Genomic DNA, 22,040 nt, shown 5'->3' with positions numbered 1-22,040 from the left:
TTAAACTATCAGTGCGGGAGGTTTCTGGTGTCTGCACCTCACTGTATAGTGTAACCATAGTACCCTCTTACAGAGCACTATATGGCGTAACATGCAACTACCTTCGGTTGGTCCGATTGCTCAATGAAATTGTCAATTTCGTCCAAGGTTAGCCCACGGCTGTGCGCCACCAAAGGAGACGCCACCTAACACCACATTCCGTGCAAAAACATGAATGTTACAACACATGTGAATTTGTGATGGGCGCACAGTGGTTAGCAGTCGTATGGAGCTCCATACAACGGCAAGTCCGAACTGTGCGCCACTGTCTTTACGCTATGAGTTAGTGATTCAACACAGCATTAGCACATGAACAGTAATCCACCCGGCAAGACCACTAACACATTCCCGGTGCGAAGCTAAGAAACCGCATATGACGTACGCATCTTTGCAGTGCGACGCTACACGTTAAACTTAAACACCCGAGAACTCTAAATAGTCGTTACGTAATCACAATGCGTTCTTGTTTACCCCTGTCACTCTCGAGGTACCGCTACGTCACAGCGAGTTTTTGTACCAGAGCACAGAGAGTTTTGTAACTCTGATTCGTAATACTTATATTAACCAAAAATGATCCTGCGAGAATAGTTCTAAAGTTCATCCAATATGAAGTTGTATAAATAAAGTCTCTATCCATACCCCCAAATTAATCACCCACAAAGTTACGTGGTAACTCATAAGCAGTCACACAGTGTATATATAACAGAACACCCATGTAAAAACTACTATCGCTGCTTCGCCGGGTGAAGTTATAATAGTAGGGTGGGGGAAGATGGGACACCTTTAGAACATAATATCCAAATATCTGGATCGTGTTTTAAACAAGTAACAACGTTCTATGGGAGTCGTGAGGATACGGTTTTATAATTCTTTAAATACTCTCTATTTACTACAATATGGGACGAGAAAATAAAATGAAAAGGTGTCCCATCTTCCCCCACCCTACTGCATTCAACCATTCATTCATTCAATTATAGTTAATCACAGGCAAAAGTGCGTTCTCTATAGTGAGTGTTTCGTGAGCTTGCCAGGTGAAATGTGAGTGTCGGTATACAAACAAAAGGTAAACGCCACCAAAAAGTGCAAACAGCTAAAGTGATATTTACATTTGCTGCAGTATATTCAGATCCGGGGTCTCCTTTAGCTCCTTTCAAACCAGGCAATCCGCGAAGTCCCTGAAACAAAAGAAAAACTTTAATAAACGAACGAAACTTACTTATCCTTGCGTGACGTAGGGTAAAGACATTCGTTATAAAACCGGTGTTGTGTTTCATACACCCCACACCGGCTTATACGAGTTGCCGAATTAACCGATGACATAAGAATGGGCAAACGTACAGTGAAAATAAGTTAACCGCACGTCACTACAGTGCAGCATAAGGTTACATGGCCGTAGTTTAATCTTGCTTACTCGGCGTAATTTAATTAGTGTAGCTACTTACCGCAGCTCCATTTGAACCCTGGAATAAAATACAGGTTGTGTGAGTGTATGGTTGAAATAAAGGACGTAATTGAGTGAGGAATACCCACATTCGATAACTATATTATTTTCAAGTAAGTGTTTGCAACGAGCCAAATTGGGTTTATTTCATGGCACTACTTTATGTGTATATCGATTTTCATTTAAAACAGGTTTAATTGAATAAAAATATAGTAGGTTGGAGTAAGATAGGACACCTTTTCATTCTATTTTCTCGTCCTAGTTGGTAATAAACAAAGAACATTCGATGAATTATAAAACTGTATAGCCTCATGACTCCCGTATGTTAATTGTTTAAAACACGATTAGGACATTTGGATATTATGTTCTTAATGTGTCCCATTTTCCCCAACCTACTATATATAAGTTTTACTTAATTATACTCATATTCAGACATACCGAAATAAAAAGATACAGAAACTAAAATTACGTACCGGACGTCCTGTCAATCCAATTGGACCCTGTGTAAAATATAAACTTTAAAACATCAAGGCTTACAAAGTTAAAATTAGTCCCCTATTAGTCAAAAGATGGTTTAATATCGAGTTTAAAAAATATGTTAAAAAGATAAGTGCGTCGTGAGCGGTGTGGTCATCATATAATACACAAACCGGGTAGCCTGCCAATCCACGAAGACCCTGGAAAATAAAAGTAAAATAAGTCCATATATGATTTAATGTAATTTATTTGTTAACAAATTCCTAAAGAATTAGGTCTTACCGAATAGCATACGATATGTTGGAGTAATATTACACTTTTAAATATACTTAATGAACCCAAAAAGACAATGCTTCTGAGCAAAAATAACATCATACATGTTTGAATTTACCTCTTTTCCGCGACGACCAGGCATGCCAATGGGCCCCTGAAAATAAGCCAAAGAAATTTAAGCATTTTGCAATTGTGCGTAAATTACATAATTGTATTTGTATTAAATTACCCAACTCATGCCCTTATATGGGCTAAAGATCTATATGTTACAGCTGGACTTCTATACCGGTCTATAATATATTATTCAAATATAGAACACCCTATTATCGGGTTGGAGGGACAAATATTATCCATAGAAGGTTTACCACCGATTAAAGAGGAAAACAGAAACTAAAACGCACAGTAAAAATATTCACAAACTAAAAATCAACCAGAAGAGCTAAACTATCTTCACCATGCCTTTGAAAACATTTAACTTTTATCAACTTACACACCATGCACTATAAAACGTGGAATTGCAATTAAAGGGATTTGTCGAAATTACTATTTAATTTTAATATATAGTGGGGTGGGGGAAGATAGGACACCTTTAGCACATAATATATAAATATCCTGATCGTGTTTTAAACAATTAACAACGGTCTATGAAAGTCGCGAGGACAAGGTTTTATAATTCTTTGAATGTTCTTTGTTTACTACCAAAATGTACGAGAAAATAGAATAAAAAGGTGCCCCATCTCCCCCCATCCTACTATATATAGTACTGTGGGGTAAGATAGGCTATATTTCCTGATCGTGTTTTAAGCAATTATCAGTTTTTCTCTTTAAGTCGCGGGCAACGGTTTTACAGTTCTCTAAATATTATTCGTTTATAAATAAATGGGACAAAAAAGGGAATGAAAACTTGTCCCATCTTACCCCACCATACTATACCATTATACTGAGGTCTGACTTTACTTGTCTAAATGTGCAGTGGAAATTATGGGCCGTTTGGAAGGAATAAGAGCTATAGGGAAGTTTTGAAAGTTTAAAAGTGCAGAGACTCACCGTCACCAAATCCAACATGCTGGTTTGCTTCCAACTCCATCCAACAGCGTTAACCAAAACGCTGAGTGTTTTACCCGGAAAATACCGGGTGTTTTAGAAGTTTAACAAAAATTGGCAAAAAATATATTAAACCATCTTTTGACACATGAGTGATAAAATTATGGCATTCAATGTAGTGAAGTATGGGAATCATTCATGTTATGCTTTACCATGCACTTTAAGTGGTAAATTCGAATTCATGCATGTATTATAGCGACATTCTAAATCTAAAATATTAGATGCTTGCATTATTTTATGCGAATGCAGAAAAGGCAAACATTTTACAGTTTGGGATATTTAACATGTTTCATGCGGAAGTTTTAAATCGATGTTTTGCATGCATGAGAATTAACTTTGATTAAAATGAACAAAGTAAATGCATGCGAATAAGTATATACCGGGAATCCATTTTTGCCGGGAAAGCCCTGTAATCCGGCAAAAATTTAACGTTACTAAAGTTAAAAGATGATAAGACAAACCAGCTACCGTCTAGTATAAGCGAAATATAGGCATAGGGGACCAGAGTACGTAAAATTTAATTTGTTCCTACTCTGTCCCGGTAAACTGTAAGTTACAGAGAGCTATTAACTACCACAAGTGCGGATGACACCCCAGTTTAAATGCAAATGCAGTGCCTGCAGCTTTTAGTATAAGAAGCCGCAATTTGTTCTATACATCTGGTGCTGCAATTACAAAACAGGTGAAGAAAAGGCAACAAAACTTTGGATACTTACCACTTTTCCTGTACATGGATTTGAACATGAAAAATAAAGAGCAAGCATTAGTGTATGTAGATATGAAGGCTTGAATAATAAATCTAGCTTATTTATCTTTACTTAACAGGTCAATCATAACAATTATAGTATAGTCGTTAAGGGGTAGTAAACAAAGAACATTTAAAAAATTATAAAACCGTATCCACACGAATCCCATAGACCGTTGTTAATTGTTAAAACACGATCAGGATATTCTGTTCTAAAGGTGTCCCATTTTCCCCGCCCTACTGTATATCAAAAACAGAGTGTTCACATATAGTATAAAAACAATATATATATGACCAACACGTACCTCTGCGTCCCCTGCGTCCATCGTCACCGGGTTCGCCTGCGAAAGAAAAACAGGGAAATTAAGTTTGATCTATATTAGGTTGCGATAAAAAGACAAGTGTTTTCATTTTCTTTTCTCGTCCCGTTTGGTAGTAAATAAAGAATATTTATAGCATTATATAACCGCATCTCCGCGAAAAGCGTTATATAAGTTGTTAAAAACTCGATCAAGGATATATGGGATATTATTTCCTGAGGGAAATCATCTTACCGTAAAGTAATATAATATCAAAGTTTGCGGTCAAAAAAAGAAAGTGTTTTTTATAGTTTAAAACATGTATGCAAACACACACGCGACCACGGATATGCACTTAATAAAATCGTTCCGCCCATTTGCGCGGAAAACAAATGAGAAACGGAACAACAAATTGCATGTTTAGCAACTCAAATAAACGTTCGGGCGACTCGCGGTAAATACAGCTTACAAGTTCAAAGCGAAATTATTGCGGCGATTTGGTCTGTGTCGCGGTCTGCCCAGCAGGTTAAACCCGAAAATCGAATTTTAGTGTGAAGTTCTCGCAAGAGCGTGACAAAACTGTCTTGTCAAAATAAACGATACCTTTGTTATCCGCCGCTAAATTACCGGGTCGTCAAAAGAAAATATAAACTTACAATTATAAATGAATTTTTCAGCCCCATCTCGGATATTAAATCAACATTATAAACGGTAGTGGGTTTTCTGAGATATGCGGGAATGTACGACGACACTTAGCGGCAAGGTTGATTAACCTATATTGCGTTAGGGTAAAATAGTCAATGTTTTCGTTTACTTTTATCGCCTAATTTGGTAGTCAACAAGAAATACTAAAATTATAACCACATATCCTCATTTTATTTACAGATTATTTCACTTCACAAAGCTATCAGTGACCACGAACATACAAGACGCCTCTGAATGCGTAACGTTGTAGTTTGCGGCACATTTCTTTTGTTGGTCGCCCCAATAAATGTCCCTGCGTCAATCTTAGGGTAGTTCACTGGCAGACAGTGTGACGGCGCTGATAAGTTATCCGAAGTTTGGATAAGCGTCTTTGTTTCACAGACCAGGGTTCGACGAAAACAATTGACACTAGCTCATTTGATAACGCAGACTATAATGTGAAAAGAAAACGCATTTTCGATAGAATTTGACCATTTATTTTAGACAATACATGGGGTGGCTGTATTTGAATTTTAAGGATTGGAAGTTAGGATTTTACTGTCATTGAACTAACGCTGAGTCAACGTGTTAAGGACACGGGGAAACAGCAGTCCAGTTAGTTCGTCGAATTCCCTTTGTAGATATGCCGAGGGCGTGGGACCTTCGGTGCATAATGCTGCCTAGAGAGGTTCACGTGGGACCTGTCGGCGCCGCCACTCAATCGAGTGACACTTATGTCATCGCCCTTCCCCGCTGTGTTGTTTCGTCGCTTTATAACACGTACCTGACTACAGAGTTAAGCGTACATGTCCACTTTAAGGAAACAGAGAGGCCCAAACTACGTAAAAGTAAGACGGAAGATTATAGCCTATCAACGCCTGTGTTGACAATGCTTTGTAAAGTATAGGGGCGTGAATATGAATATTAGATTTCATATTGGCCAACAAACAGGAAAAACACATTGTGGTGTCTCCTTTGATCCTTGCCGTGGGCGAATTGCGGTGTGTTAAACTCAAAAACGTGATTTTGATTGCCGTCAAACCAGAAGTTGGCATTAAACCCGCAAAATGCAACGAAAACAGCGGCTGCGCTATGTCCATTGAGAGTATAACTAATAAGGGTCGTAGTTCACTAATGGGCCGGGCATTACTGAGGCGAATGCGCTTACATCAACTTGAACACGTGACCTCCCATAGGGGCCAAACCAAATGGGATTAACTCCTATGTTTTTTAATCTGGATCAGATTTCGAAACATGGCTTTCTTTTACCGCAAAAGCAGTCGCAATGTCTGAAACACCAGTGGTTCTCTACATATTTGACCTCAAAAAACTTGCGCCGGCAATAACTATATGCCCACACACGCTGTAGAAAATAAGGGACTGTTATTGTTAGTTATAGTAGGTTAAAGTAAAATGGCTCATTTTCTTTTATCGTCCTGTTTGGTGGTAAACTGAGAATATTTAAAAAACTAAATAACCACATCATCACTACTTTAAAAAAAAAAACACGATTAGAAATATAAGATGCTTCGTGATAACGGTATTCATCTTAACCCACCTACTCATACAAGTCGGGCACAAAATTTGGATTCTAAAAGCTGTAAGAACTATTCAAAGAAATGCGTTGGTCAAAGGAATATTTAACATCTTTGGGACGTGACGAATTTCGACATTAAATACGATCCGGTTTTCCACAAAGGCCCGACCAGTTCATACCGGATTAGGCCATGTCAAAATTTCTTTGAGCGCCGATACTGGTGGTGTAACGTAAGTGAATAGCTGATTGTTTATGACAGAATGAAGGATATCGGTTACAAATACCCTTTCTAAAGACTTGCCGTCCGCAGGCTGTTGTATGTCTCACTGTAGTCACAAGACACAACATTAATTATTAATGCCTAAATATCGCGGCCATAATCCGCGCCTTGCTGGATCTTTAGCGACGAGCTATGCGGCCAACACATCAAATATTATCGGAAAGTTTGTTGCTTGAATAATTAATACAACATGGCGGCGCCTGCGACCTCCTGGAAATGTCCAAAGGAAACCGAAAGCTTCCGCAAAGTAATCAAGTATTCCCGACACCCCGTGACCATGAGCAATGCCGAGCCCTTGCTGATGTATCTGTAAACACTAATGCGTGAAAAGTCATCAGCTCGTGTTGCAGCTGACCGTTGGACGGTATACAGTAACCCGCATTGTCAGGCAGTCGGTGGAAAACGACACCTGAACGTTTTTACATCGATAATGACCGAGTTCGATGCGTAAGGTGGTAATCTCGGGGAAATGGTGTTTGGGGTAAAACAGTAACACCATCGGCGGAAACGTAGGCTGGGTTAAGTAAAAATTATCCTGCTAAAGTGAAACGCGGTACGAATTTGACGGACGGGGTGACATCGGACCACCGAAGTTTGGTCTCACCGTTAAGCCCATGCAGACAAGCCGGGAGAATGAAGGATCATCAGAAAGCGATGGTTCGTTGCTTTCTGGCTTTTATCGACGTTCAGAGACGAGGTGGAACCGTGTTAATGTTCTCCCGCATTCAACGCCCGTCACCCGGAATTGCGCATGACATTTGGGAAGAATTTCTGATTCGAGTGATTTGTTTCCAAGCAAAATAAACCATAGATGGTTAGCCCATCAATAGACGTTTTGTAGACACGAAAAACGATCGCCGTCGCGTTCCTTGGCTATAATGGGACGGCGTATACAGCAGTAGGGTGGACACGTGCCAGAACCACAGCGTTTGGTATTCAGTTGCTTGAAATTGGACAAACTGTAAATAATTGAGGCCAAAAACACGATCTTCCAGTTGGCTTGCATTTTGTTTGTGCTTGACGAAATACTTGAGACAGTGTATTACTGCTGGCGTCGTAAGGTAAAGGTTAAATTGCTCGAACAAAAAGCCAAAAGTGACAGACGATCGGAAACAAACGCAACAAAAGTTCGAACACGAGAGTGGGCCTACAAGGTTTCTCCGTTGGCCCGGAATAGGTTTGATGCACAACAAACATATTGTTGGGGCACGGTAGCCACAGGGACGCCGGCTCAATAAAATACCAAACTCGTTACAATGCGTTTCTCACGCAGAAGAAATTGCAATAATTAAGTTTGAGTCGGGAAACGAACATATATGATTGACCCTGTATCGGACAGGAACGAACGAATTAGTAACCACCATGGTGGCTCGGCATGGGGCATAGGACCGCCAGTTGCTTCACAAGCATATAAATGACAGGCTTGTTAAGCGAAACGAAAGCACTCTGTCACGCAGTTTGACCAATTATCCACGCAAAGTGTTATTCAGTTACTTTGCTGAAACAGGATACTTTAATAACTGTAAACAACAATCAAACAATATTGAAACATTTGCAAATTAAATACCAGCGGTTCGTATAATGTAAACGTAACACCTATGTTTTAACTGCCACGAGATCTTTACCAATTAAATGTAAATAAGTTTTTAACTGTGGCGTGTTTTAACGACTGCCGTTTTGTCGCTATAATGTTTGTCGTTTAGTTATTTACAGGTAGTGAAACTTCGCAAATGTAATTAGGGCGAAAACAACTAAATCTTTATTATTATTATCGTAAACTAGACATGGTTTTTGATATTAAAACCGCAACACTACAAAAATTCATTTCCTAGAAATTAACAAAAATAACCTGAATTGTATGGTTACGAATCACCTTGGCAACTTACAAACAAAAGCTATAGAGGGGTTGTTATATAGGAAACATTAATTCCCCGTAACCGAACGCTAGTTTCAAAAGCGGCGTTTAACAAAGCGATTGAACGGAAGTCGCAACATCTGGATAAGCGAGGCAATCAAAATATAACGTCAATAACACGGTATATGCGAAAGTGAACAATAAGGGGGTTGGTGGTGGACTTGTTAACACAGGATATAAGACGAGACTTGAAACTGTTATTACCGGAGTTGCGTGTTAACCACATGAAGCTCATGAATAGAGTTTACAAAACAAACCTTCGAGAAAAGAACCTCAACCTCGTATTCCTGTATCGTATCTGGTGCATGGCCAGTTAGCAGCTAATGGTATGATTTACAGTCTGGGTGTCAGTTTCGGTAAATAATTTGTAGAAAAAGTGCCAATTTCTCGGCAAACAATACCGAAGTGCTGAGCAATGGAGACAATTTGTCGCGAATTTGTTTTCCGCTGATCGTGCCAAACTATGACGCATCGCAATAATTTGTTTCGCTGCTGAACTCCGCATTAGGTTTGTAGGTCGGTTAACTAATGCGTCTTCATTTGGGGAGGAATTTTATTGTTTACAAGTCTCTCTAGTCGGCGATGCACCCACAGATCGAACGAGGCCATATCTAAACTGCGTAGAAGACCCGCGGTTACGGGTGACTAGGTCTTGCCCGCGATTGCAATTACCAGTTAACCCTTGGGGTGAAAGAATGGACGCCCCTACCCCTACTAGAAAGGGAAATTGCCGGGCGCAAATAAATAGATTTGTCGGCGTTTCTCAGAAGTCGTATAGGCTGTGTGTGCGATAACCGGTGTTGATGACGTGGTCGGTGTACAGAGGGTCACTTCCCCACAGTAGTATCGATTTGGACGGACAAAAGTGGACAGAAATTGCCCCAAACCACTTTGCCTGCCGATAAAAGCAGCAAGGAGCTTCGTGCCTGCTTTCCCCAGCATATAACACATTCCTGAAGATTAAGCCAAGATTAAACACATCTGTCCCGCTGGGAACACATTTGAATTCGCTCGCTAGCGCTGCCATCCTTTTATCGTAACTTGAGTTTGGATGAACTTGGAACTGATAGCACGGAAGTAGCAACGACAGATCTAAAATGTAAGCACCCTATATGCGGGTCAAATATTGCAAAGTCAAACACATTATGTGTTCGGCATACACGACATAATGGCCGCATTGCGTTCAACTGTTGTCATCATCGTAAGGACTCTTCTACTGACACCGCCTAATTTACCAAGTGTTAATTGCGTCACGAATCCTCAGGGCGGCGGTTGAGCTTGAATTAAAAGGATACATCATCATTCGTCGGCGCTTTGAAGTTTGCCGACAGTTGCTGACGATCGTAATCCGCACTCAGGGCAATTTCACTGTAATTTCCGGCTTCTAGCAGCGCCATATATTGAACAACAAAACTACAGAACGAGGGTTGACGATCCGAATTTACACGACACGAGAATTTCTAAAGCAATTTGTGGTGGGAGGGTAGCAGGTGTTGGTCGAACGTTAGACGGCATGGTCTACTCGCCCCGTGTCTGCGCTTGGATTCTAAATAAGCAGCAAACATTGTCGTTTCCCAGCCATCGTCCCGGAACCGCAAATCCATCCGTGGTTTCGATGTACGTGTCATAAACAAGAGACAAACCTGGCAACCGAACGCCGTGTAAATAGATACAAACAAAACACAAATGCCAACAAATAGTTGTCATTAATGACGGACGACATAGCGGCCTGCCAGGCGAGAAACCTGACAAGTTGTCTTGTTAAGAAAGATTGATAGTAAGTTGTATCGACCAAACAAGTTATTCCGAAATATTGAAACGGTCCGAAAACCGCGTCGACATAAGAAGCGAGCGCATGCTATACGGCGCATACCTTGTAAAATATCTGTTTACAAACAACTAATGCGGGCGGTGGTAATAAACAACGAACGAGGCGGTTTTCACACCCAATAAAGGCGACAAACGTTATTACATTTACCCGTCCAATAACAAAATGACGTGTTCGCAGATTGCCGCCTTCTCGTCTTTTGTCCAGCTCACGCGACGACTTACAATCCATTCAGGGAAACGGCAATAAAACCAGGATGCCTATTACGGACAATATCAGCTAATCGAGTAACGATTTTTATATCACCCGTTTGGGAAATGCGTTTTACGACAATTTCGATCTGGAATTTAGACGAGCCGATTAAATTAGGACACGAAAAGTCCAGAGACAAAGGGAATCGTATTCAGTTCTGATCCAGGACAACTAAGACACTAAAAGGACCAGGGAACCCCAAAAATACGAGTTACCTCAATGGCCATTGAAGAAGCTTTGAAGTCGTTGATCCAGTAGCAAAACAAATGAGTTGATTTGGTAAATGGGACAGACCTGGGTGGCCTGTCTATTGCCCACTTGATTGATTCAACAGCGCGAGAAGAAAACTGGAAGGCGGATTTACTTATGACCGGATTCCCACAAATTTAGGGAATCCATCTTAATTCATGACATGAATGAAAGCATGGATTGTGTAATACGTTCCACTACTGTCGGTAAACCAATACCTGTCGTTCCATCAACTTGACAGGGGAACACAATGCACAATGTCCTCCTATCAAGTGTATCGGAGAATCCAAAGCTTCCTTCTATTGTAACTTACAGGTACCATTAGTTGAGAGCACACGACAATTCGGAACAAAATGATCAAATTCTCTAACAGGTTCAACTCGGTTTTCAAGGCGGGTAGTAAAACATTGAAGCGCCGCAGTGTGGAAGGTGACGGGTTACAGAAACAGGGGTATCTACCGAGCTCTGACGTACTTTATCAGCAGAAGTAACCAAACCTGTCAATTAGGCGTTGATATTGCTACGCTGCGCAATTATTTTGACAGCGAGAAATTTCGGCGCCGAAAGAAATCTGTGGATTTATATCGGTAGCGTAAATAGACCTGGAAAGACACTGGCATATTGTGCTTTGTTCACACACGAAAGAACTGCGGAAAGCCACAAATATTCAAAACTAAAACTGCTGATTATCAATAAACGATAGATAGCGGTATTTCGATATTCTGTTACAAACTTTATCGTGTTTAAGACGGTCCGAGATATATTTCACAATATCGCTTTTCGTATCGCAACAGTTAACTGACATGTATTTAAATAATAGAAAAGGTCGCCATCCTCCTGACCCGATGACCAGCGAAGAACTCTTGCTATTGTCATTTATGTAATCTAACATGAAACTCGTATCTCATATAGATATCACCGCACAGCAAAAAGGCTGGCGAACTCAGAATCGAATCACGAATTCGTAAAACTCTAAACCACAACTGTGTAATCGAATACTGAAGAGCAATTTCGGTTTGTCGATACCGTGTTTAATTTTGGAACTTGTTTTGATTTCGAAAGATTTGTCGTCGCTAGGTAAAGGCATGTACATGTTGTGTTTCTAGAGTTCAAATTTCAGTATGTACGTTTTATACCTGCTATACTACAATTCATCACTGTCAAAGTTTCAGTTCAGAAGCGCGAAATTTATTCTCCAGTGCCAACCACGATCTTTGCCGCGAGTATTATTATGTTTACTGACATGCGGTGTAGGTTACTACGCACAAAAGGGGATCGGGAACTACAATACCGACGTCATATATGAGACCTTGTAGTAAACATACCTTTTGGCCCTGGTGGACCTGAAGGGCATTGGCATCCACCGAAGGATCGTTTTCTCCGCAGTTTTGCTTCGTCCTTGTCCTGTTAAAAGTAAAAAATAAATAATTTGCTATTTGTTTGCGGGGTTAAGTTATTGTTCAAAACTAAGGGCTTCCTAAACAAGACACCGGTATTTGAAGCTTGCTGTTTCGGAAGGAGCTACGTCGGTTATCGGTCTCACGACGTAGCATTTCCCATAGCACAGCTACGCTGCCATAATGAGTAAAATCAGCGTGACCAAACTGGTTTAGAATGGAAACAACTCTGTGGGATATCGTCGCCCCGATCTTTGGCGTGCGCCATTGAATCATGCCTGACGCGTTACGCGGTTACTTCTTTTGATACAGCCTGGCGCAGCGGAGACTCGCCATCACTTCCTAAAGCTTAAATCGTTAATATCACGGTCATGAATGGAAACAACTAAACTAAATGGCGACGTACACCAAACAAACACTGCATTATAGACAGTGATTCAACACAAAGTTTTAAGGCGATTTCCGAAAAGAATTTTCACAGTGATAGCAACATAATTCATAATATAGACGAATGAAGACGTTAATAGGAATATTAGATTGAAAATAATGACTACCACGGCGAACTCTGTAAATGGCTAGGAAAACATGCTTTAGTAATGGATAAGCTAACAGTGTTACGTTGTACTTGCGTGCCCGACTATAACTTTAAAATACTCACGTTGTAATTATTGGATAAAGGATGACACTAATTCATACGCTAAGGAAACCGTACTTAGACATTAAGTTACGAGCTACGAACTTGCTACAGTATTAATAGGAAACAAATTAACCATTATGTTGCAAAATACCGGTCGGACGAATGCCGCAGTTTACTTGTTCAGGGCTTTTATCACGAAGAGAGTGCACGCATATTATTATTGATTGATTCTAAACGTTGAGGCGATTTTTTACCCGTTTTGGCGGAACACACACGAAGAAAATGAACCTGCTTGCATGTTGTGAGCAGGGTAGTCTGTTTATTAGAGAAATCGCGTGAAATGAATTCTAAACGTCCGTACAAACTGAGCGACAGGTGTGGATGCTTGGCGGGTAAACTGATAAAGCTTGTACATGCAGAGGTTATGCAGAATATATCAGAAGCTGACGACAGCGCTTTGAACGTGATTTTTATCATTACAAGAAGCCTTTCAACATTAGCAACCCAAAACAGTAAGCTGCTGCCAAAGCCCGCTGGGAGTAGTGGCAAGTACGAGAAGGCAAGATCAAAAACAGGTTACGTATTTGGTGAATGGCCTAATGCCTCGGTTAATGCCTCGGTCGGCTGGTGATGTAAAGAGTAAACCTTTATGCGACTGTGAAATCGCAGTGACTTTAAAGCCTGGTCGTTCTTAGGGCAATACAGGTCGCAAGAGTTAATTAAAATTTGCTAGCGATAGAGAAACAATATTAAGTCGCATGGATTCATCAGACATCAAACCGACCGTGGCCAGAGGATCGAAGCGAATGAAGCAATTAGTCTTATTGATACGAGTCCAAGTTTCAACATGAAGCTAACGTTCTATGGTTGCGGTCTCACGGTGGAAATGAGCGTATTTGCAGTGATTAGTCACGGACACTTAAGATTAGCAAATCGGCCGTTTTGCAGCGATCACAATGACCCGGGACCGCGGATCCTGAACACAAACAAATACACGCGCCTTCTGCGGCGTTACGAGTGCTCTACCTGCCCATAAGCGCGTGCGACGTGTCACACAGAAGGAGTGGCTTGCCACAAGCAAATAATTAATCACCGAATCTAGTGTTTAAGCATGCTGCATTTATACCTTGTTTTCTGGCTCGCCATCGAAGTCCACGAATCGCCCACTAAGTTCTGTGACCTTTGAGAAAAGTTCCTTTACGCTCTGACGATGCGAGTCAAGTTCCAACTCGTAACCGGAACATTTTGCTTGCAGGTCGTTCAAGTTCTTGTCAGTGACCAAAAGTCGGTTGGCAAAAAGTAGCGACACCGCCAGAGAACAACAACACACCAAGCCGAGCACAATAAACGCTAATTGGTGGCAAATTGATGTTTTGACGCTACTTGTTGTACCATAAGATCGGTGGTAATAAGCGTTGGGGTCGGAACTGTACTTCGTGGATTGGGATGTTTGTCGGCCGGATCCTGGGACTCCCATCTCGGCGGAAGCTGTCTACTCTACTCGATGTACCGACTTAACAATGGTTGCTTGTACGAGAGACAACTCGTTATAGCTCGCGATTTAATACAAAGCACGATTATTCGTTCTAAACAGAAACAAAGCCTGCGGAAGAAAAAAATGAAAATTACCTTCCGGAGAACGGAATAATTTACTCTTGCCGAATCCTTGGCAGGAACCTCGCTCCAAAATTCGGGAAGATAAAAGCTTTATGAGCCCCATGATCGACTTGCGGTTTACTGGAGTGGTTCATGGGGAAAGGGGGGAAAGCAAATTAATCAAACTGCGCGTACAGCTTCGCAAATAAGTTACGTAATTCTATTCTTGTGTGCTGACGAATCCTATAATGCTAAACGCAAATTTGCAGCAATTCGCAAACCAGTTACAGGATATATAAAACTGTATTGAATTAATAAACTATTCCTTTGTTGTCTTATCTCTCCCAAGCATATGCTACCTAACCAAGAGCATAACTATACTATATTGTCGGCTGGCTTTCCTTTACATTTCCAGCACTTTTACCAGTTGCTTGTTGTGGCAAGGTACGACACAGACTACTCGTATCTGCATGGAGTGGTGGTCTATCTATCTGATACCTCTCCGTATCTGGGCGGCCGCAAACTTTTTCTTTCGGTCTCACTCCAACGGTGGTTCGAAGGTCGCGATAGTCAAGGTAACTGCCCGGATCTTTTGTGCCGCGCTCGGTCATTATTAGCGTTCCCGACCCCGCACAACAGAGATAATTTGAATCTCACAAAAGTAACTAATTACAGTCAAGTGTCGCTCAATTGCTTGCATTATAAGACGGAATTGTGGTTTTTATTTACCTCGCAGACGGTTGCCTCGAGTTACGGCCGATAGCATATAAGTACTTAGCTGATCACGGCCATAGCGAAGTGCTAAACGATTAAGCATGAGCGGACGTGATGGCGTTAAGCTTCACGCTTATTATTAAGCGGAACACAGCGGTTTGTTTCAAGGGTGTAAAGCGAGGTTTAGCGGTTCGTTTCCGGCCTACAATTTTGTTGGGAAGTCCAATGAATCATAACGGCTGGCAGAGCCCGACGACTCCGCTGACACTTCAGTATTTTGAATTTTTAATGAATACAAACCGTGAAAAATCTCATTAATAAATAAAGGTGCTTCACACACACCAATTCCCACATACGCTAGATAGCATCTGACTTGTTAAAAATGGAATATTCTATAGTAACATGAAATACAAAAAAAAGTTTTTATGTGTGCGTTTCATAAGTAATGGAAGCAAAATTCAACTACAGTAATGATAATTTATGCGCGGGTTACATAGATATGTGTTGCGTTTGTGGCAAAATATGACTTTAAGTTTCTACTTGTCTATTTCGCGCTGTTGTCTCTGGTGGTAAGAGGTTTCAATCGTCCCAACAATCCAACTGCTCAATGGAATTGTTGTTACAAGACCTCGATTTATAAGGCCCTTGTTTGACTAACCCGCCTCGCAAGGTGTGCTAAAGGGTCCCCTTGCTATAACGAACATTGAACAATGAATTATTGGACAAATGTTGACCTTTACGGTAATAACTCGTACCGTGGCAAGACTGTTACAAAAATTCCAGTTCGAATCGTCGTCGAAAAGCAAATACTTTGTTTGATATCACGGTATCTCCAGTGACGCGGATAGTTTTATTGCAGCGCAATCTTCTGAAGGTTGTTTCACCGGAAAAGCAATTTCAACCGCAATGAAAGATAATTAGCCAAACGAACACAGTCATGTTTATTTTGGTTCATCTTGATGTCGGTCGAGCAGCAATCTGGCCCGATCTGCACTCCACACAAAGTGAAACTACGTCAACGCTCAAATTAATCGCTTATTTGCTCGAACCCGATTCGCTTTAACTTAATTGTCATATTGACACCATGCGCGAGTGTTTTAAACGCGTAAGGTTCACGACCGAACTTTGAAAGGCAACAGCCATCTGGCAGGCGCGCAGTACGCTCAAATCCAATCGCGCAGAAAATGCGGTTTCAGGCAAGCTTTAGGGACGCTTTGCATTTGCCATTGCGCATTCGAAGATATACATCTTTTTTTTTGACGCAATCGGTCAAATCGTGGAGCGGAAATCTGATTTCAATTTGGAACAGAATTGCTTTTGGTTAAATTAAGTAGCCACATGAAAAAATGAGATACCATCTTTCCCAGGTCGTCGGCCGAAATACAACGTTGCGAAAGTGGACCTTTAAATTTCGAAACAACGTCGCGATAAAGCCAAAGAGATATAGGACGCGACCCTGTAATTAAACTCTCGTTAGCACCTCAAGGAACAGAGCTTTTATAATGGAGTCGTCTCCTTACCGAGATCGAAAACGAATTGTTGCAAAATCGAGGTGATTAGTCATGCTTTGTTTCGAACGAATTTGTCACACCGCTGGAGTATCAAGTGTTCGACTCAACATGTAAGGTGACAATTATAAACAAACTAACGATTCACTTGTTTTCTCAAACTATATGTCGATTACTCAGTGGGAAAATTTACAACAACGCGCGATGCTGTATAGCGAACAAATAATTTAGTATAGTGGGGTACGATGGGATACCGTTAGATCCGAAAATCGCATGTTTCCTGATCGTGTTTTGATCAATTACCAACACTCTTTTAGAATCGTGAAGATTCGGTTACACGTTACATAATTCTATAAATGTTCTTTGTTACAAATAACCATTAGATATAGGACGAGAAAAGAGAATGTCCCATCTTACCCCACGGTCCTAATTTGGATATGCAACAGCAGTGACTTTATTTAGCAATCTATACTTTTTTAAACGATTCTGTAATGCTCTATATAACGTACAAATAATACATAACGTTTGCTGAGGAGGCTCGCCGAAGTATTACAGCTTTTAATTGTATATACAACAACAATAACTTTACTTAGCAAATTGCCAGTAAACTTATACCATGTTTGCTCGAAGCGGACAAGCAACAAAGGATATTTATCATGTTTGAAACCGAATACATTCTCATGCCCTCTCTGGCTCATATTTTTCAGTTTCAACAGTTTACTGTCAAAAGCGGAATTAGTTTCGTAATCCCAAGCTTTGTGGCTTGGGAGTTTCGCTTTGCGGTTGAGGTTGTGCAATATATATTCGGCTCATGAGTCAACTATGGATCTCCATACCACAGTTATATGACGTTGTTTATATTGACGTCATATAAGCGGGTTTTACCTATGGTTCCGGTTCATACCATGGAAATTTTACAACACATATAAATTTTCTTGCACGGGGCGTATTATGCATAACACTCGTGTTATAACGACTGCTGTTGCCCCGCTACGAGAAGATAAAAAAGTTACATTCATTTAATTAGTCACGTAAACTTGTAAACATTTTACTTCTCGACGCCACTTCGCAACTAACCATCTCGAGACGAATATATACCACACTACGGCACCTTAACTGAATTGAACGTATACAAAATAAGGTCTACACCTTAGAACTACTATATATTGTATGCTAAAACATATATTACATAATACAGCCTGTTAATTCTTTTTAAATCCTTATTTTGTCGCAGCTACGTCGTCTAAATAGAAATCAGAATGGCAGCAAGATTTTATAACACCATTCATCACGTATGTTCCATGGGAATTTCGTTTTTACAGCTCACGTGCGCCGTTAGTGTCATTTTAATACAGAGTCTACTCACTAGCGCCAGCTACCGGTTGTGCAATGATAGTCATTTATTGCTCTTGACGTTGCAGGGAAACGACAGTCGTTAATATACATGTTTATTAAAACACCTCAGGACTGCTGACGCGTTACCAAATATATGTAACTTAACGGGTAATTCTTTTATGTATGGCTAACAAGTTAGACACCTTCTTAGTGACCGCAATTGCTTTTAACTGTCTTGCGCAAGGGCACATACGTCTACATCGGTGGCAGCATCGAGCTTCGACCCCTTACTTGCTAATGTAAACAGGACGCCGCACCGTACCAAAGCGTCTTACGAATACAAAATCCCCGATGATATTTCTCAATACAAAACACGCATATATACTGTGTGCACACTGACATTTATCGCTAGCACATTGTAAATTACTCCAACTACACATCGACGACATTACCAGCTGGTTAAACCCGAGGCGACAATCGCAAGGTTTATCAACTGACACTTGGGAACTTCCAGAACTTGTACGAAAGGGTCACTACGATTAGGAACGTAATATTTGGATATTCCTATATTGGTGTGACATTCCTTCGGTCCGGTGGCATGGTGGTTATAGCGCGCCTGCCTCCACCCAAAGGTTACGCGGGTGCGGCTGTGCATATAAGTTACATTATGATGGCAAAAGCATTTAAACTGTTTGGAAACATGTGCTCGGCCAAAATATGCAACTCGAATAAAGTTTAGGACTATATAAGCTTTTGGTTAAAGCGTAATAGTAGTTTGGGGTAAGATGGTTCTATTTTCAGTCTCGTTTATCGTCCCAATTGGTAGGAAACAAATATTTACACAATTTTCTACCTACGAGATAATAGAGCGTTGTTAATTGTTAAAACACGATCAGGAAATATGGGACATTATGTTCTAACGGTACCAACCTTACCCAACAAATCTTAGTGTCAAATTAGGCAACGCAGGACGCTATTATCATTTACTTCTTTCCTGACGAAGCGAAAATGATGATCTCCGGTTTCCGTAAAGGAAACAACCATCCAACGGCAAATAAACATCAGTTAGCTTAGGATATGAAACGTCTGTGTATCTTGTAACCAATATGAAGTACGTGTATTTAAACATAAGTAACTCTCTGTCAGTGTATTTAACGGAGTGTGTACTTAAAGCAAATAGCTGTAACACTGCCTGGGTAAATAAATAGAATGTTCGACAATATTTGCCCTGAAAAGAATGTCGTTTCCGAATTTTTTTACTAATGTTATGTTAAATATGTTTTTCCAAAATCTAACCTGTGACTGGCTTTGGTGCATTTTTTCTACACCGCAGACATTTTTATTCACGTTTACCAAATATGAATATACGGCTGAAAATAAATTATGATTGACATGAATTTATATTTGTAATGAATTCTCGTGTGTGGACAGGGCAGTTGAAGTAACTTTTGTGTACAAAGCAATTTGTTGTAATGAGAAAATAAGCGCCCAGCAAGTGGTAAAAATCATTCGCCCTTTACTGACAGCTAGCACTCGTGTTCTGTTAGCATATGGCAACTATGATTAATAGCTAACACAATAGTAGTGAATACACAGGTGTCTTAAAGGTGGTCCCCGTTGGTCGTCTGGGTTCCTTATGCCAGAGTTTTCTGTTTATTTTACATTGTCGGACATCAAACCAAAAGTTGGTGTCAATCGAGAATTTAATTAACAAATTGAGACACCCTTGTTTTACCATATATAGTAAGGTGGGGTAAGATGGGACCCCTTTTTATTTTATTTTCTCTTATATGATATCAGGGTATTAAAATAGAATATGATTCAGTAATATGAAGGGTGGGAGAAGATGGGACACCTTTTCATTCATATCCCTGTCCCATTTGGTTGTAAACAAAGAACACTTAAAGAATTATAAAACTGTATCCTATAAAGACCATAGACTTATTGTTAATTGTTTAAAACACGATCCGGATAAATGGGTAATATTTTTAAAGGTGTCCCATCTTATCCGACGGTACCTATATACCTTGTTGTTTTAAAAAGTTATCGCATCCATAGCACACGGAAGATAAACCTATGTAAGCCCACATTAGCAGCGATTGAACGACCACATGCTTGGAGCAATATCTATTATTACCTTTAAACAAACGAAGCCATTCATGCTGTTTAATAGACTCAAAACAACCGAACGGATAGCGAGCGTCTTAGTGCAAACAATCCAACGTAATGTAGTGTGTATACTGTTGTGTGAATAGTACTTAGGTTTATATATGTAAGTGGTATAGGATCATTGGACTGTTTACATTTTTAGAGTCATCAAGAGTGTGGATTTCAAAGCGGATTGTGGCGGCCACGGTGGTATATCTGAATCACATGCAACCGAAAGGTCAATTCGACAAAAAAAACAGAACTTAAGCGTTCCATGTATTCATTCATCACACCGGCCATCCTGTAGCATTTAACTAACGGCCGTTTTCTCTGATTACATCACTGATATCAAATCTCAAGATGCTACAACGGTCACGGTTTAAGTATTTGGCGGAACGACCGCTAGCTTGCCGAATACATCGCTTAAAACTAACGGACGATTCGGCCAAGCGCCCGGCAAATAGTAGCATAGGGACAGTGTTATAACACAAGTCATTGTTTCGCCTCATTTACGACCAAAAACAAATAATTCAAACGACTGAGAAATAATGACGTAATGTACACGATTTCATCTATTCTCACTGTGATCTCTTCGCTTCCCGGTCTCGTGTGACCGAAATAGGGCGTATGACAAATACCGGTTCATCTAAACAAGTTATTTACTTTAAAAGCGTCATTTGTGATGGCTAAAGATGTGGTTTTGTTAGTGTACTACTACTAAAACAGGCATGAACAATTAAGATTCCAATCTATCTGGAAACATGTTTAGTTTCTTTACTTGTGGTGGCTGCGGTTGCATAGATAAAGGTATTGTATTGGTTTATGAATCACAACTATAGCTTGGGGCGACTAGACTAATAAAGGCTTCTAAATAACAGCGTGCTTCAAAAGCGAGTATTTTTTTACTTCCGACCACGTAAAGATGCTTTGTCGCCGGGCGTTGGTGCAACCTGACTTTACGAGTCAATAAAATACATAATTGCCCCCCTACTGGGTTCGTCTGCCAATTTGTCCCAGTGTCGGGCTCTAGGAACATTCCTAAACGGACCAAGATACCGCTGTAGGAATAAATGAGTAAATGGAACTTTCTTATTTTAGTTTACATATACGTGTCGTAAAACGTAATTGTATATACAATCGCTACCCATAAAAGTACAAGGCTAAGAAAAGCGCACGTTACTCAGATTCTTATGTAAACTGGCGCAGTTCCAACGTTGCGAATTGAAATCGTTTACTCATGTCGTATTTTTGAGTCAATAAATATCAACAATTCACACCCCTGGTGAGCGACGTAAGTGCTTTAGGACGTGGGCAGTGCTTCGGTGTCAATCATATTTCGCGGTAATGACGACCTATCTATTACTCAGCATCTCCAAGTTGACCTATAAATCAAAGATCGAACAATTTTCCGTATTTGGCAATGGGCTTTAGATGCGGTTGGATGAAATACAGGTTACATCAGAACGACCACGCGCGTTTTGGTTGCGTACGTCTTCTAAATATAACCTCTGATACGTAATGTTTATTTACATATAAACAAACCTGTGTTTGTAGCGGTAAAATACAACGTTTTGATCTTGCA

General features: G+C 40.4%; 1 protein-coding gene across 19 annotated transcripts in view; it reads right to left on the bottom strand.

The window, feature by feature from the left end:
• The window catches only part of LOC100183945 (collagen alpha-1(I) chain), a 36,113-nt gene that overhangs the window by 9,967 nt on the left and 4,106 nt on the right, over positions 1 to 22,040 (bottom strand). For 11 of the 19 annotated variants that reach the window (XM_018814482.2, XM_018814481.2, XM_026837053.1 and 8 more), the window contains exons 2-12: positions 14,284 to 14,760; positions 12,449 to 12,527; positions 4,385 to 4,420; positions 4,051 to 4,058; positions 3,715 to 3,741; positions 2,349 to 2,384; positions 2,131 to 2,157; positions 1,954 to 1,980; positions 1,482 to 1,499; positions 1,146 to 1,214; positions 102 to 185 (exon numbers count right to left, since the gene is read on the bottom strand). In XM_018814482.2, the coding sequence (XP_018670027.1) occupies positions 102 to 185; positions 1,146 to 1,214; positions 1,482 to 1,499; positions 1,954 to 1,980; positions 2,131 to 2,157; positions 2,349 to 2,384; positions 3,715 to 3,741; positions 4,051 to 4,058; positions 4,385 to 4,420; positions 12,449 to 12,527; positions 14,284 to 14,634 (762 nt within the window). In that variant the 5' untranslated portion in view covers positions 14,635 to 14,760. Of the gene's footprint in view, positions 1 to 101; positions 186 to 1,145; positions 1,215 to 1,481; positions 1,500 to 1,953; positions 1,981 to 2,130; positions 2,158 to 2,348; positions 2,385 to 3,277; positions 3,600 to 3,714; positions 3,742 to 4,050; positions 4,059 to 4,384; positions 4,421 to 12,448; positions 12,528 to 14,283; positions 14,761 to 22,040 lie in introns of those variants that run through there. The other 8 variants (XM_026837055.1, XM_026837048.1, XM_026837051.1 and 5 more) reach the window with 7 other exon arrangements.

This window comes from Ciona intestinalis, chromosome 12, assembly GCF_000224145.3.
Source record: "Ciona intestinalis chromosome 12, KH, whole genome shotgun sequence".
Taxonomy (NCBI): Eukaryota; Metazoa; Chordata; class Ascidiacea; order Phlebobranchia; family Cionidae; genus Ciona; species Ciona intestinalis.
Note: the sequence above shows the minus strand (reverse complement) of the source record. Positions and strands in the feature narration are given on the sequence as shown.